This window comes from Geotrypetes seraphini, chromosome 4 (assembly GCF_902459505.1).
Source record: "Geotrypetes seraphini chromosome 4, aGeoSer1.1, whole genome shotgun sequence".
Classification (NCBI taxonomy): Eukaryota; Metazoa; Chordata; class Amphibia; order Gymnophiona; family Dermophiidae; genus Geotrypetes; species Geotrypetes seraphini.
In genome coordinates, this window is record NC_047087.1 from 107859416 (window position 1) to 107876630 (window position 17215).

At 44.6% G+C, this 17215-nt stretch overlaps 1 protein-coding gene across 3 annotated transcripts in view; it reads right to left on the reverse strand.

The window, feature by feature from the left end:
* The window catches only part of ILDR1 (immunoglobulin like domain containing receptor 1), a 96967-nt gene that overhangs the window by 31407 nt on the left and 48345 nt on the right, over window positions 1–17215 (reverse strand). For all 3 annotated transcript variants that reach the window (XM_033943501.1, XM_033943502.1, XM_033943500.1), the window contains exon 3: window positions 13592–13741. In XM_033943501.1, the coding sequence (XP_033799392.1) occupies window positions 13592–13741 (150 nt within the window). The remainder of the gene's footprint in view (window positions 1–13591; window positions 13742–17215) is intronic.

The following is a 17215-nucleotide window of genomic DNA, read 5'->3' on the forward strand; positions in this document are numbered from 1 at the left end:
TGCATTGTTTGTTATTATGTTATGTTTAATTTTATGTACAAACTTTATATATATAATTGACCGGCAAAACAAGGACATATAAAGGGTTTTGTAAAAGGGGGTTAAGTAAGTTTCAAGTTTATTCAAAAAATTTTTAAACCGCACAATCAGCCTTCTAGTAAAAAGGGTAGATCGTTAGAAATGAATAAAATAATTAGAATTCCTATGAGGGTTGGAGCTGTTACTGCTGCCGCCGACGTTAAAAACCATGCTAGTTTTGTAAAAAGGGGGAGGAGGTTACTTATTTACTTTGAATTGGTAAAATTTTGGTTTAATCATTTAAAATCAGTTTAATTGGAAGCCCAACATGGCTCACACTCATTTCTAACGATCTACACTTTTTACTTACCCTCCCTTTTATAAAACTGCAAAAGTGTTTTTTAGCGCCGGGTGACATGCTGCTCTCGACACTCATATGGTTCCTATGAGCATCGGGAGCAGCGCATTCAGTGCGCCGGCCTGCACTAAAAATCACTTTCGCTGTTTTGTAACAAGGGGGGAGGGGGTGCTTATTATTGCAAGTGCAACTTTCTCTTTACCTTATTTTTCTTTTGCCCTATATATTTTATTAATCGGTTCTTGTTCATAATATATTATCAGCTTTCTGTCAGTTTACATGTTTTAAACATTGACCTTCATTACTTCATCAACTTACTTTCTTTCACATAATTTATACTCATTTCTTATTTTGTTATCCACTTTCTTATATCTTCACATAATGTATTCCTTTTCTCCGTTTTATTTTCTTGTTTCAATAATCATCACTACTATTTTCATTCTCCACACTCACATTTTCATTCATATTTGAATAGCACAATTTATCACTCAGTTTTTAGTTTTCCTTTAAGGTTCCAGGGTTGCTTGCATTTTTTCCCCATTCTAGCTCGCTGTTTTTTTGGTTATGTTGCGCTTCTGTAGCTGGTCGCTCTTCTGTCTACATCACAGCCTTGGGTCTATTTTTAATGGCTCGCTGCTTTCCCACGGCTTTTTTCGACTATTGCTAGACAAGCAGTTGCTGTGTGCATCCGTACTAACGTATTTATGTAAGTTTCCATTTCCATTTAATTTTTTACTACACTTTTTGACTGACTTACATTTCTATATTATTCAGTAACTTTGTACTTTATGTGGTTCTCTCTACTCCCTTTAAATTATCGTTCTTGGTTCTCTTTGAATAGCGTTCTTACCGGCTTTTTTAGTTCAATATAGACAGATATTTTCACATATAATCGATTGTCTTCTAATATTCTCTGTTGTTTGACACATATGTTTTATTCAACCCCTGGGTTTTTCGGAGATTAGTTATATAATTTATGGCTCCTTTTACAAAGGTGCGTTAGGGCCTTAACGCACGGAATAGTGTGCGCTAAATTGCCCCACGCGCTAGACCTTAACGCCAGCATTGAGCTGGCATTAGTTCTAGAAGCGTAGCGCTAAAATTCTGCATGCGCTAAAAACGCTAGCGCACCTTAGTAAAAGGAGCCCATAGTTTTTTTTTGTTTTTTTTTTTAAATGCCACAATATCACAGCGATTTACATTGTTTATAAAGATTTTATGCATCCAGTGTAGTCTCAAATAGATTGTTTGCTTTCGCTTATATTGTTTTTTTTACTCATTTTGTACTTTATGGTGTTTCTCTTTGGCTAACTTGTCTTAAATAACCATCCCTTCTTCTTCTTTTTTTATTTTATTTTTATTGGTTTAACAAACTTTACAAGTAAAAACTATTTGCACAAGCAATACAGAGCATATTCCAACCAAATACCATCAATATACAATGTTGCAAAATGAAGAAAGAATAAATAAATGGAACTTAACTCTTCCTTAGACCACTAATTGCTTTAGAGAGAGAATAAAGAAAATTAAAGGGAGAAAAAATTACATTATATCTTTAAAGAAAAAAGACTTAAACATCTATATGAGGTGGTGGAGAGCTGAGGCCAGGACGCCTCGTGAACCACCACTGTCGATCTCCGCCTAATATCAGCCCGCCCGGCATTCACCCGACCTTCGGCCCACCTGGCCCATGCGCCCTGGTAGGGAAAAATCGCCCACGTGCCGCGGTAGAGAGCCGCCTGCTCCGCAGCATAGAGCCGAGGCAAGGCGCAGCAGAGAGCCAAGATCAGGGCGGAGGCCACCACGGGAGACCTACAGCAGTGCCGCTCTCCCCACCAGTGCCGCCGCCGCCCACAACAGCAGTGCTCCCCGGACGCAGTGGTGGAGCAGAGAGACACGATCCGAGGTTGAGATCTGAGTGACCGCGCTCCCAAGCGCTGCGCCGGGGAGCCGAACGGGGAGTGCTGCGGAGGTTGCTGCTGCCTTGTCGGCCTTCAGTGGCTTTGAACTTCATTGTGGAACCATCGTGGGGAGGAGAGGGAGAGCGGGAGCTCGAGCCCGTGGGCAGACACTCCATGGGAAACCTGGAGGATCGGCACTGATACCAGAGGGAAGGGGATTGAAGCAGGAGCCCAATCCTGCAAGCAAACAAATTGATTCCCCATCCCCCGAACCAACAGGGAAACCTATAAATCAACACCGATACCAGCAGGGAAACTTAAAAATCAGCAGCAATACCAGCACCGATACCCGCGAATTGATCCGTCCATCCCCCGAACCAGCGGGGAAACTTAAAACCAACACCGATACCAGCGGGGAAACGTAAAAATCAGCACCAATACCAGTGAGCAGGAGCCCAACCCTGCAGGCAAGTGAATTGATCTGCCCATCCCCCAAATCAGTGGGGAAACTCAAAACTAGCACCAACACTAGCGGGGAAACTTATAAATCAGCACCGATACCAGCGGAGGCAGGAACCCGACCCTGCAGGCAAGAGAATTGATTCCCCATCCCCCGAACCAACAGGGAAACCTATAAATCAACACCGATACCAGCAGGGAAACTTAAAAATCAGCAGCAATACCAGCAGCAATACCAGCAAATTGATCCACCCATCCTCCGAACCAGCGGGGAAACTCAAGAACCAGCATCAATACCAGCGGGGAAACTTATAAATCAGCATAGATACCAGTGGGCAGCAGGAGAGAGAGGCAGGAGCCCGAGCCTGCAGGCAAGCAATCCATCCCCCTCCCCCGAACCAGCAGGAAACTTAAAATCACCTATCTGATTCACCGTTATTTAATTATCTAGAAACGGGAAATATCAGAAACTCCAAATAGCCACTAGGACAAGAAGGAGTCAGTTTAACCTACAAGCATGCATCTCCTATTGCTCCTACTAATCTATTTAATATGTAATAACATTAAGGATGTTAAGTCACTCTATCCACAGCTACACTTAACCCATTACCCTGCTTTACACACTAGGTTTATAATCAACCAACAAGAAGATAGAGAAAATCAGATCAAAGTAATCTCAAGCAATGGAAGACATCAACGTACCCCAAAAAACAAAAGGATAAGGGAAATAAAACCTATCAGAACAACTACACCCACCAAACCTATCGCATCCACTTCTGTTCCCTGTGCATATCTCAACCCCAGATCTGTTAGGAACAAAGCATTCTTAATTAAAGATTGGATCATCAACAAGCAAATAGCCTGTCTCTTTCTAACAGAAACGTGGCTTCTGTCTGGAGCTGACCCAATAATAAATGATCTCATACCAGATAATTTTAAAATACAAACGCTAAATCGTGAAGGAAGAAGAGGGGGAGGATTAGCAATTGTCGCCAAAGAAGGATTTGTAGTTGAACTTCTGGATTCCAAAATGACCGATCAATTAGAAATATTAGCTTGCAAAATTAGCAATAAGGAACTAGTAGACTCCCTTTCTTGTATTCTATTCTATGTTCTGCTGAAAAGCTGGCCAAAAGCTAGAGAGGACTTCTGCGAATTCGTCCTACACAACTCAATCACTTCATCACATAACCTAATCGCAGGAGACATAAACTTACATCTAGATGAAATAGACAATCCAGAAGCGAAAGACTTAAAAAACTTTCTTTTGTTACTCAATTACAATTTCACTTCACCCACTCAAACGCATGAAAAAGGCCATCATCTAGATATGGTAGCGATGTCCATAAAGGAAAACACAAACCCTCCCATCTCTCTCTCAAACGGTACCTGGTCTCATGATATCTGGTCCGACCATTTCACATATTATTTCAATCTAATTTTGACCCAGCTAAAAACTAACACATGTCCACGGACAAAAAGAGATCACCTCACAAGGGGCCATATCAATCCAGAGGAATATTGGTCACAATATGATCTACAAGCGAAGATAGAAGAAGAAGAAGAAGGAGTTGACTTCCATGCTCACTGGATGAAAACTAGCACGTCCATCTTAGATAAAATTGCCCCAATACGAAAGAGCAAAAGCTGCTCAAACAAATACAACAAATGGTTTGACGTCGAACTTCTAACAATGAAACAATCAGTAAGACGATTAGAGAGAATCTGGAAAAAAACGGGAAAAATGTCAGACCGAAACATCTGGAGATCCAATATAAAACATATAAAACTCTACAAACAACAGATAAAAGAAAAACGTAAAACATTTTACTCGTCCAAAATCAACTCATCTAATACTGGCTCAAAAGGAGCCAATACAAAAGAACTGTTCAACATAGTTACAAATTTATTTGACACCACACGCCACACTCAACCCATACATAATGCCAAACTACCCTCAGCAAACGAACTAGCACAACATTTCGACTCAAAAATCAAAAACCTAAAAAACAACTACTCGACAATTCCTGCATACAAACATCAATCAATTGATATACCATGAAAGGAAATACCAGCAGATATGATCTAGAGTTCCTTCCACAACTCAGATTGGAATAACTACATCAAATTATATAACAAATACTCTAATTCATACTGTGTCTTGGACTCATGTCCCCCAGAGATTATGAAAGCAGCTCCATTAGGCTTTAAATTATCCCTATTGAATTATCTAACCAATAACCTATACAATGGAAATTTCCTCACCAACAATGGTCATATTATAATAACCTCAATCCCAAAAAATTGTAAAGAAAAAGCAACATCAATAACCAACTATAGACTTGTAGCATCTATTCCATTTATGGTACAAATCATGGAAGGACTGGTACACACCCAACTAATGGAATACCTTGACCAATTCTCCCTCCTGCATGAAACGCAATCTGGTTTTAGACCTCTATTTAGCACTGAAACAGTAATTGCGGCCATTCTGGACAATTTGCGCTACTTGTTCAGTAAGGGCCTCAACGCCCTAATCATGCAATTTGACATGAGTTCCGCCTTTGACTTGGTGGACCATGGAGAACTGTTATAATGCCTAGATGCAATCGGAATCAGAGGAGAAGTACTAAACTGGTTTCAAGGTTTCCTTATATCATGCACATATCAAGTCCGTTTTAATCACGATCTCTCAGATACATGGAGCAATCCATCTGGCATGCCACAAGGATCACCGCTATCCCCTTTGCTCTTCAATGTTTACATGTCCTCATTGGGTGCACAACTATCCCAGCTGGGGATTAAACTATTTAGCTACGCTGATGACTTCACGATAATCATCCCTTTCACCAACTCTGTCTCAGAAGTCACCCCCAAAGCAACAGAAGTTTTAAATCGGATGGAGCAATGGATGACCGAATTCAGACTAAAACTAAACTCAGAGAAAACAAAACTTTTCATAGCAGCGCCATACCCACTCGACACTAAAGCACCAATGTGCATCAACAACCTTAGTTATCCAATTCAACCCACCATGAAGATATTGGGTGTAACACTGGACCAAAACCTGACCATGAAAGACCAGGTAGACTCCTTGATTAGAAAAATCTTTCACACCCTCTGGAAACTTCGGTCCATCAGAGCTTACTTCGATGCCTCATCATTTCGAATTCTAGTACAATCCCTTATTCTGATCGAAACATTTAAGTACCTCACGGGACGTGTCGAAGTGGAAGATGATGTTTTCTTTCTCAAGGGACCCTCGGCCACAAGAGGGCACCCGCTCAAACTCAGGGGCGGAAAATTTCATGGCGACACCAGAAAGTATTTCTTCACAGAGAGAGTGGTTGATCATTGGAACAAGCTTCCAGTGCAGGTGATCGAGGCAGACAGCGTGCCAGACTTTAAGAATAAATGGGATACCCATGTGGGATCCCTACGAGGGTCAAGATAAGGAAATTGGGTCATTAGGGCATAGACAGGGGGTGGGTAAGCAGAGTGGGCAGACATGATGGGCTGTAGCCCTTTTCTGCCATCATCTTCTATGTTTCTATGTTACTTGGCACTCCCCCAGAAGTACATGCGGCGATTGCAACTAGTTCAAAATACAGCGGTTAGACTACTTTGTGGACTGAAGAAGTCTGATCATGTGACACCTTCCTATCGACTTTTACACTGGCTACCGATGGAGGCATGTGTGAAATTCAAGTTTGGTTGTTTTTGCTTCAAGGTATTCTATGGCTTAGCCCCTAAATACATAACAGACCTTTTCTCTTTCTCAACCAACAGACACAAGTGAAGCTCACACCTGAACTTCGTTTCTCCACTGGTTAAAGGCTGTAAATTTAAAAGTCATCATCAACATCTTCTCGCACATCAAACAGCATTATGGGGTAAAGAGCTTGAACAATTGCTTATATCTACTACCTATGGAGAATTCAGGAAACGCCTGAAAACACATCTATTCCATATTTTATTTATTCTTTTTTTCAGCATTCACATACCACTGTATGCCTTTGAGCATAATTAAGTCTTGTGATATTCGGTATTCAGTATGCTTTTGCATAAAACTTCCCACCTGCCTTTATTTTACTTAACCCACTGCTCTGGCACTTAAGAACATAAGAAGTTGCCTCCGCTGAGGCAGACCAGAGGTCCATCTCGCCCAGCGGTCCGCTCCCGCGGCGGCCCATCAGGCCCATTGCCTGAGCAATGGTCCCAGACTATCCCTATAACCTACCGCTACTCTTATCTGTACCCTTCAATTCCTTTATCCTCTAGGAACCTATCCAAACCTTCTTTGAAGCCTTGTAACGTGCTCCGGCCTATCACAGCCTCCGGAAGCGCGTTCCATGTGTCCACCACCCTCTGGGTGAAAAAGAACTTTCTGGCATTTGTTTTAAACCTGTCTCCTTTTAATTTTTCCGAGTGCCCCCTTGTACTTGTGGTTCCCCGTAATCTGAAAAATCTGTCCCTGTCTACTTTTTCTATACCCTTCAGGATCTTGAAGGTTTCTATCATGTCTCCTCTAAGTCTCCGCTTTTCCAGGGAGAACAGCCCCAGCTTTTTCAGTCTGTCAGTATATGAGAGGTTTTCCATACCTCTTATCAGTTTAGTTGCTCTTCTCTGGACTCCCTCAAGTACCGCCATGTCCTTTTTGAGGTACGGCGACCAATATTGGACACAGTACTCCAGATGCGGTCGCACCATTGCACGATACAGTGGCAGGATGACCTCCTTTGTCCTGGTCGTGATACCCTTCTTAATGATACCCAACATTTTGTTTGCTTTTCTTGAGGCTGTGGCGCACTGTGCCGACGCCTTTAAAGACGTGTCCACCATCACTCCCAGGTCTCTTTCAAGGTTACTTACCCCTAGCAGTGATCCTCCCATTTTGTAGCTGAACATCGGGTTCTTTTTCCCTACATGCATGACCTTGCATTTCCCTACATTAAAGTTCATTTGCCATTTTTTGGCCCATTCTTCTAGCGTCGTTAGGTCCCTTTGCAGATCTTCGCAGTCTTCCATGGTTTCAACCCTGCGGTAGAGTTTGGTGTCATCCGCAAATTTAATAACTTCGCAATTTGTTCCCGCCTCCAGGTCATTAATAAATATATTGAACTGGAGCGGTCCCAGCACCGACCCCTGCGGAACTCCGCTCGTGACCCCATGCCAGTCTGAGTAATGGCCCTTCACTCCAACCCTCTGTTTCCTGTCTGCCAGCCAGTTTTTGATCCATCGGTGGACCTCCCCTTGCACCCCGTGTCTCCACAGCTTTTTAAGCAGTCTTTCGTGCGGTACCTTGTCAAAGGCTTTTTGAAAGTCAAGGTAAATGATGTCAATGGATTCCCCTTTATCCACCTGTCTGTTTACCCCCTCAAAGAAGTACAATAAGTTTGTGAGGCATGACCTACCCTTGCAGAAGCCGTGCTGGCTCGACTTTAGCTGTCCATTGTTTTCTATGTGTTCACAGATACTGTCCTTAATCAGTGCTTCCATCATTTTTCCCGGGACCGAGGTCAAGCTCACCGGCCTGTAGTTCCCTGGGTCCCCCCTTGAACCCTTCTTGAAGATGGGTGTGACATTTGCAATTTTCCAATCCTCCGGGATCTCTCCAGTTTTTAAGGATAGGTTACATATTTGGCGAAGTGGCTCTGCTATTACGTTCCTTAGTTCCTTGAGTACCCTTGGGTGAATGCCGTCCGGACCTGGCGATTTGTCGCTCTTTAGTCTGTCTATCTGCCTGAGGACATCCTCTTGGCTTACCTCTAGTTGGACCAGCTTTTCATCCCGATCCCCATTTACGATGTCCTCCGGTTCCGGAATATTGGATGTATCCTCCCTCGTGAAGACTGACGTGAAGAACTTATTTAACCTGTCTGCTATCTCTTTTTCCTCTTTTACCACTCCTTTTTTGTCTCCATCATCCAATGGCCCCACTTCTTCCCTTGCCGGTTGCTTCCCCTTCACATATCTGAAGAACGATTTGAAGTTTGTTGCTTCCCCCGCCAGTCTCTCCTCATATTCCCTTTTAGCTTTTTTAACCACACGATGACACTCCCTTTGGTGTTCTTTGTGTTCCTTTTGGTTGTCCTTTGTTTGGTCCTTTTTCCATTTTTTGAACGATGCTTTCTTGTCACTTATCGCCTTTTTCACTGCAGTTGTTATCCACGCTGGGTTTTTTGTTCGGTTTTTTTTGCACCCCTTCCTGAATCTGGGGATGTACAGGTTCTGTGCCTCTTGCACCGTGCCCTTGAGTAGGGACCAGGCTTTTTCTACAGACTCCATCTTCCTTTCGCTACCATTGAGTTTCTTTCCCACCAGTTTCCTCATGCCATCATAATTCCCTTTTTTGTAGTTGAGTGCTGTCGCTGTGGATCTTTTCACCTTTGATGGTCCAATTTCCAGCTTGCACTGGATCATGTTGTGATCGCTGTTTCCTAGGGGTTCTAGTACCGCCACCTCCTTTGCAGGTCCCCCTAGCCCATTGAGGATTAGGTCGAGAGTTGCATCCCCCCGTGTTGGTTCCGTGACCAGCTGTTCCATGAAACAGTCCCTCGTGGTTTCCAGGAATTTGGTCTTCCTTGTGCAGTTTGAGTGTCCAATACTCCAGTCTATCCCAGGGTAGTTGAAGTCTCCCATCACCATCACGCTTCCGCTTTTGCATATCTGCCTCAGCTCAGCCTCCAGGTCCTGGTCAAGTGCTTCCGTTTGTCCAGGTGGGCGATAGTACAGGCCCAATTTTATGTCTGCTCCAGCTCCTCCAGGTAGCTTAATCCATAGTGATTCCAAGTCGTCCGCCCTTACTGTTGTTTCTATCCTGGTTGAAGGTATGGAGTCCTTTATATAAAGCGCTATTCCTCCACCCTTCTTGTGTGTCCTGTCCCTCCTGTAGAGTTTGTACCCTGGTATGGCCACATCCCATTTGTTGTCGTCAGTCCACCACGTTTCTGTGACTCCTATTATGTCCAGGTCCTTTGTACTGGCTATGACTTCTAGTTCTCCCATTTTGGCTCTTAGGCTCCTAGCATTAGTGTATAGGCAATTTAAGTCCTGGTTGTTTGCCTTCTCCGCTGGTTTTCCTCGTGGTTTGGCGCCCCTGCCAACCTCCTCATTGGTTGCCAGCCCCGGAGCTTTGTTGTGTTCATCCCCATCCTGCGGTGTGTCTATGTTGTCCTCAGCCTGCTCCCCCATGTTTGGATGACCCTCTGGCTCCTGTTGCTCTCTCTTAATTCTGCTTGCTAGGTTCGTTTGTGCATTGGCTCCCTGCATTGCGTCCTTGTGTCCTTTTCCCAAAAGTTCCCTCTCAGTCCCGAGCCCTCTTTTACAAATTTCTGGTTCAGTATCCTTGTTTGATACTTTGGTCCGATGTGTCGAGGTCAGGTCGACTGTCGGCTTTCCCCTTCTCCTCAGTTTAAAGCTAAGTCTATGCTGCTCTGGACGTTGCGTGCCAGCAACCTCGTCCCAGCCGTGCTCAGGTGCAGTCCGTCCCTCCTGTAGAGCTTGTTCTTCCCAAAAAAAGTTGTCCAGTTCCGTACAAAGTGGAAACTCTCCTCTTCGCACCATCTCCTCAGCCAACCGTTTACTGCTTGCAGCTCGGTCTGTCTCTTAGCATCTGCCCTCGGTACTGGCAGGATCTCCGAGAAGGCTATCCTCCTTGTCCTCAGCTTCAGTTTCCTCCCCAGGATCCTGAACTGCTCAGTTAGTGTAGTCCTGTTGTAGCTCCTCCTGCTGATGTCGTTGGTTCCAACGTGGATTATCACCGCTGTCTCCTCTGTTTCAGCTCCGTCCAGGATTCTCTCTATTCTGTCAATGACGTCCTTCGTTCTCGCCCCCGGGAGACATGTCACTAGTCGGTCCTCTCTCCCTCCTGCTATGTGACTGTCCACTTCTCTCAGGATTGAGTCTCCCACTACAATTGCAGACTTCCCCTTCCTTGGTTGTCTCTCTGGTCTCAGGTCCGTGTCGCGATCCGTTAGAATTTCCTCTGGGTTCGGTTGGGTCACTATCTCCTCTGTCTGTCCAGCTCCTCCGCAAGGTCCTACTCTCATGGCGTCTGGTGGATTCTGTCCAATTGTTGGTTCCATTCCGATGTGCTGTTTGTCCTGAGCCGCCACCATCCTGCAGGCCTCCTCGATGAATTTCTCGAGCTCTCTTACTTGCTCCGTGACGTGACTCTCTCCGGTGGTATCCTCCGTTGTCCAGCATGGTTCCTCTAAGGTGCACAGTCCTTCCAGCTCCTGGACCCTGGCCTGCAGTCTCCCGACCTCCTTCCTCAGGCTATCCAGTTCCTGACATCGACCGCATATGTACGCCTGCCTCCCGGAGGGGAGGTAGTCATACATATGACACTCGATGCAGTACACTGGGTAGCTCCGCTGGGTTCCTGCAGCCTCCATTTCTTTTTCCCTGCTCCTTTGGTTCCTCGGTGTGTATGAGTGGTGTCCAGCGTGCAGCTAGCTGAAAGGGTAGAGAGAGAAGAGAGTAATGAGAGAGAAAAAAAGATTTTTGCTGCTGCTGCTGTCTGGGCTCCTTCTCAAGGCTCCTTCGCAAAGGCGCTCGATGTAACCTCTGACGCGGGTGGGGGTGGGCGGAGCTAACTCTCGCCGCAACCCCGGTCTAACAGCCTGCTCTGGCTGTTTCCTCCTGCCTTCCCCTCTGCCTCTCCGCTCCTGAAAGAGAAGAAAACAAAAACAAAAACGCTGCCGAGGTTTACCTCGTGTCCTGGCTCCCTTCTTCTTATAGGGGGAGCCCGGGCCCGATGTAACCTCTGACGCGGGTGGGGGTGGGCGGAGCTAACTCTCGCCGCAACCCCGGTCTAACAGCCTGCTCTGGCTGTTTCCTCCTGCCTTCCCCTCTGCCTCTCCGCTCCTGAAAGAGAAGAAAACAAAAACAAAAACGCTGCCGAGGTTTACCTCGTGTCCTGGCTCCCTTCTTCTTATAGGGGGAGCCCGGGCCCGATGTAACCTCTGACGCGGGTGGGGGTGGGCGGAGCTAACTCTCGCCGCAACCCCGGTCTAACAGCCTGCTCTGGCTGTTTCCTCCTGCCTTCCCCTCTGCCTCTCCGCTCCTGAAAGAGAAGAAAACAAAAACAAAAACGCTGCCGAGGTTTACCTCGTGTCCTGGCTCCCTTCTTCTTATAGGGGGAGCCCGGGCCCGATGTAACCTCTGACGCGGGTGGGGGTGGGCGGAGCTAACTCTCGCCGCAACCCCGGTCTAACAGCCTGCTCTGGCTGTTTCCTCCTGCCTTCCCCTCTGCCTCTCCGCTCCTGAAAGAGAAGAAAACAAAAACAAAAACGCTGCCGAGGTTTTTCACGCATTTCTGTATGGTTTAGAACACAAATTTATCTTGTAGTACTCATTCATCAGCATGTCACTTTCATCAGCATTCACCTTCTTTTTGACTCCTCAACAGATCTTTTTATTTTCAAAATTTCTGGTATATTTATTATTCATATAATTCGGTACAGACTCTCATGTCTCACATTCCTTATTCACTTCCCATAGATATCTCACATTTTCATTCACATTCCATTCTCATTTCTTATTTTCATTCGCATTCCATTCTAATCTCTCAATTTATGTATTTACATACATATTTCTTTAGGACCCCTGAAGAAGGCATTCATAGCTGAAACATGGACCGTGTTGGGTCCATACCAAAACTTATTGATGTGTGATGTATGGATAGTTTTTAATATACCTGCACCATTTGAATTATTTGAGAAGAATCTTTGAAATAAACTTTGACATCAAGTACTTCGCATTCACAGTTCTGTTTTGTTTTTGGCTTTCCCTTGGTACCCTGTAGAACTTGTTGGTGTTCCTTTTGTTGTAAAACAAGACTGGATCAGCCTATCAGGTTGACCTGGTAATCCTAATATTCCTATGGCATTGCTGAGAAGGTCCTTAGGTTCTCCCCAGGAGTTTAGAAGCAGACGCTGTGGAATATCCAGCCCCACTTGGTCCACAAAATGTCAACCAAGTCTGGAAACTGAATACTGATCTCTTGCAGAGCAATATGAAGCAGATCCTGGACCAATGGATCACTTCACCTCACTAACCTTTGAAAGGCTTACAATATTTAACGCTTCAACAAAACCAAACAAAACCTTGCACTAGGTATGGCTCTTTTATACATAGGGGAGGAATAAACAAGTAGAAGGTTGGTGTTCATGACTGTTTCAGTCTTCCCCCTGATGCATTTTAAAATTTGTCTTACAGATATCCACAAAAACATCCCAAAATTTTCCTAGAAGCCAAAATTGCCATATTTTTCCTGATCCTTTGCAGCCCATGAGATCTCTCTGCAACTCTTACGATCTGCTATTTATCAAATCCAACATCAGGTGGCAGTAGAACACCATAGCCAATTTACACAAGGACTGCAGAGCCAAGCCACAGACCGTGAAGGGACATACAATGCATTCAGTGAGCATACCAGGCAAATACCACAGGGCTATGGTGACATTTGGGGAACACTTTGTTTTGAGAAGCCATACTGTTTTTTTCCTCATCCCATCCCATGAGAGGCACAGATTTTTGGGAATGTCACATAAGCAGCCTGTAGAATGTGTTTACCCAAGGTGCTATGGTAAAATATTATCACACATGCTGCAGTGAATAATAATACAAATCAGTGATGTCAAATTTATGACCCCTTATGGTACTCATAGTCAATTTTACTGGTATCAGGAAGTAAGTCTCTCAAATACCCACCGATGCTGGGCTCCAGCCTACCCCTTAATTCCAGCTATGTGGCACATGAGCCCCACTGCTATGGCAGGCCTCCCCAAGCACATAAGGCAAAAGCTAATTAGTGTGCTGATTTCCTGCTCCTTTGCAGACCACTTACGGTCTCGGATAGTGATCTTCCGTTGCCGGTAATCCATGCCCAGGATGGGTTCATTCTGTCCTCGTCTCTGAATGACGATGCGCACTTCCCGCTGATTGTCATTACAGTCATTGGATGGATCCTGGCCTAGTTGTAAAGCTGCCTGATATGCTGATTTGGGGAGAAGAAAGGAGAAATTAAAATATAGTAACAAAGTAAATGATGGGAGAATGAAAACCAAAATACTTTGAGGAGAGGCCTCATCAACAAGCTTGAGTGAGTTCTTTGTTAATGCTTTTCTATGAATTGTTGCTACGTTTTGTTCTTCCTGTAAGATACAGTGCCAACGAATATCTGGGTTTTAACTTTTTACAGTTTTATTGCTGAATATTTTATTGATATGATGTTTGTCTATTGTTTGTCCATATCCATGCGACTAAAGGGAGATCAGTATATTATTTGTGTAACCAATATGTTAACCGCATAGTTTTATGTGGTATATAAATTTGTAAATAAATTATATATAAAGTTTCAACACAACATAATAACAAACAATGCAAATTTTACAAAGATAAAAGAGCAATTACAATGGACAGATTCCTACTTACGTATCTCTCTCCAACCATTCATAATAAAACTCCATATACTCTTTATTATTACCAAACCCAGTATTTTGGCTTGGCCCTTCCACCCCCCAAAGATATGATGGAAATAAATCCAACAACAGGTTTTTACACTTACCCTGCATCCAGTATTTCTCCTCCTCTCGCAGCCTCCTGGCATCTGCCCTTCTATCTCCGAATCCCTTCTCTCCCTGGTGTACCTTACAAGCATTCATGGAGTAAGCAGCAATTCAATTTTGCTTCCAGCACCGCCCCCCCCCCCCCCACCCAGGCTTCCCTCTGTCACATCCTGCCCTCACTGATGTCATTTCCTGTTTCCTGTCTGGTGTAACGCAGCAGAGATAAGCCTGGGGGGGCCAGGGCCGGCAGCAAAAATGAATTGCTGCTGGCACTGGAGACGCCTAGAAGGTACACAAGGGAGAGATGGGGTTCAGAGCTAGGAGGGCAGATGCCAAGAGGCCATGGAATTGAGAGAAAGCAGTGTGGTACCATCGTTGGGTGGGCTTCAGCTCAGCAAAACCCACCTGTAGCTGCACTACCGCTGTGAATGTTTCATAAACAAATAAAAACCTTGAATTCTTCTTCACTGAATGGGACCCATTCCAAAGTTTGGGGTCCAAAACCCCCAAAATATGGGCAGAGGTAGTCACTGGAATGTACGCAGGTGAGGCTGGACTCATTTAGAGCACTGGTCTTTGACCTGAGGGCCGCCGCCTGAGCGGACTGCTGGTCTGACCCAGCAGCGGCAATTCTTATGTTCTTAATTCCTCTTGGAATCTGCAGTCAATTTTGTCATGATAAACATAATGACCTAGATGGCTCATAAAGTAACATCTTTAGATACTCTGTGCCTTTTTTAATAGGACAGAAAACACCCGACAGAAGAGTTTGAAATGCACTCGACAATCAACGGGCAATCAGCATAAATCTTTCAAGATGGGTGTAATATGATTAAAAGGTTTTTTATTTGTTACCCAGTTTACCCAGCTGAGCTTCATCCACATTGGATAGATGCACACACACATTCCCATATGCAATCCACCATCTCCTCCTCCCTCCCCTACACCACCTAATTAACCTCACAACCTTTTGCTTACTACTGCCCGCCATATTTGTCCCAAGCATAAACAACATCTGTTAGGAGTACAGTTCTTCTGTGCCTGAAAAAAAGAGCAGGATCTGGGGGTGATCATATCCGATAATCTTAAAATCGCCAAATAGGCGACAATAAAAGCCAGAAAGATGGTTGAGTACATAAAAGGAAGAATGGCCAGCAAGAAAAAAGTAGTTGAAAGTGCCTCTGTATTAATCTCTGCAGAGATCTCATTTAGTTAGAGTACTGTGTACAATTCTGGAGACACAATTATAAAAGGATATAAAACAAGAGAAAACCAATGATGCCATCCACCAAAGAGTGATGCCTACCTGCGTTCCTCCTGCTCCAGTGGAAAATCCCTCTTTAAACTTATAGTCATCTACCTCATGGTCACAATGGAGAGGCGAATTAGAGATAGTGATGCAATAGCAATGGGTTTGTAAAATAAAGTAGTCGGTCACAAAGAGTATTCACACTTAGGAGCTGCAGGCCCAGGAGGGGCCAATCAGCGGGATGATGCAGTCATGATGAGTAGGCAAGGCAAGAAGCAAATCCCTGTCCTGAATACAGACTCTGAGCATGAGAAGACAGAATTTACATGATGGTTTGATGATCCAAAAGAAGCGATAATAACTGTAAAAAAAAAAAAAAAAGATATGCTAACACTTGTGGCCAAGCTCCAGGACTGAGGTGAAAGAGGTAAGCTATCGGGTGGAAGACTTGGAGAACAGGGTAAATGCTCATGGGAATGAGCTGCAGGCATTAAACTAGCATATTGAAGATCTGGAGAAAGCTCAGTCAGACAACATTGAATAAAAAGGCAGAGAGAAGCTCCGGCTTATATGTGAAATGTACTGATTAACAGCCCTATGTGTTGACAAGGTACAGCAAATTGAAGACATGTGGACATGCTTCAAGGAATTAATTAATACAGATTAGGGGTGGTTGTTTGGCTCTATAAATGTCTGAGGGTATCTAAAGTGAAATAGAGGGACTGGATGAGTTACAATAGTTGAAAGAAGGGAAATGGGGGAGGGGGGGGCAGCAAATCTCAGTGTAAAATGCTGAAGACCAGAAGAATATGTTGTATTAAGATCTCTGGCAAGTTCAGATGCATACTGCATTTGACACAAATATTTAATAAAGTTTCAGTTGGAGAAAAAAAGGATATAAATGGGTCAACTTAAAGATTAAAATATTGTGGCAGAGGTAAAGGATTGGAGAGAAAGCAAAGGAGTAGCACAGAGTATAGATACTTTGGAGACAGTTCCCTCGGGCAGTTATAACTCCAGTACTAGAGGAAGGAACAAGCCACAGTCCCTTAGACTCAGGGACTTGCCCATGACAACTCATTCCCTGCCAAAGTCCCTCCTCCAGACACAATGAAGCAATAGTTTAAATGTTCATTTTAGCTCCATTCATTTATTCTGTTTTGGTGAGGAATATACTTGAACTAACATACACACCTAGTATCTCTTCAGTAATACAGTAGAGTCTAAGTTAACTGGGGCTTTCACACAACTAGCAAAAAAAATAGCCGGTGGAGAAAAAAAAGTTCCCCAAAGCACCAGCGGCAGTATCCTGAGCCACATATCCTCCCCTCCCTTCCTCACGCCCCAAAGCAGCTACAAACCCCCCCTCGCTCCCATCCCGAAGCACAAGCACAACTGTGGTCCTGAGCCGCAAAGCCCTTCTCCCTCCCTTCTTCAAGCCCCTAAGTGGCAGAAGCAGGTGGCAGTCCTGAGCCTTCACTCCTTCCTCCCTCCCTCTCTCTTCTTCTTCCTTACCTAAAGCGCAGCAGTCAGGAGAGATCCTCAAAACAGCCTGCCCGCAGCCAGCCCTGGCAAGGCCTTTCCTCTGATGCATCGGGTGATGTGTCAGAGGAAAGGCCCTGCCAGGGCTGACTGCGAGCAGCCTGTGCCTCCT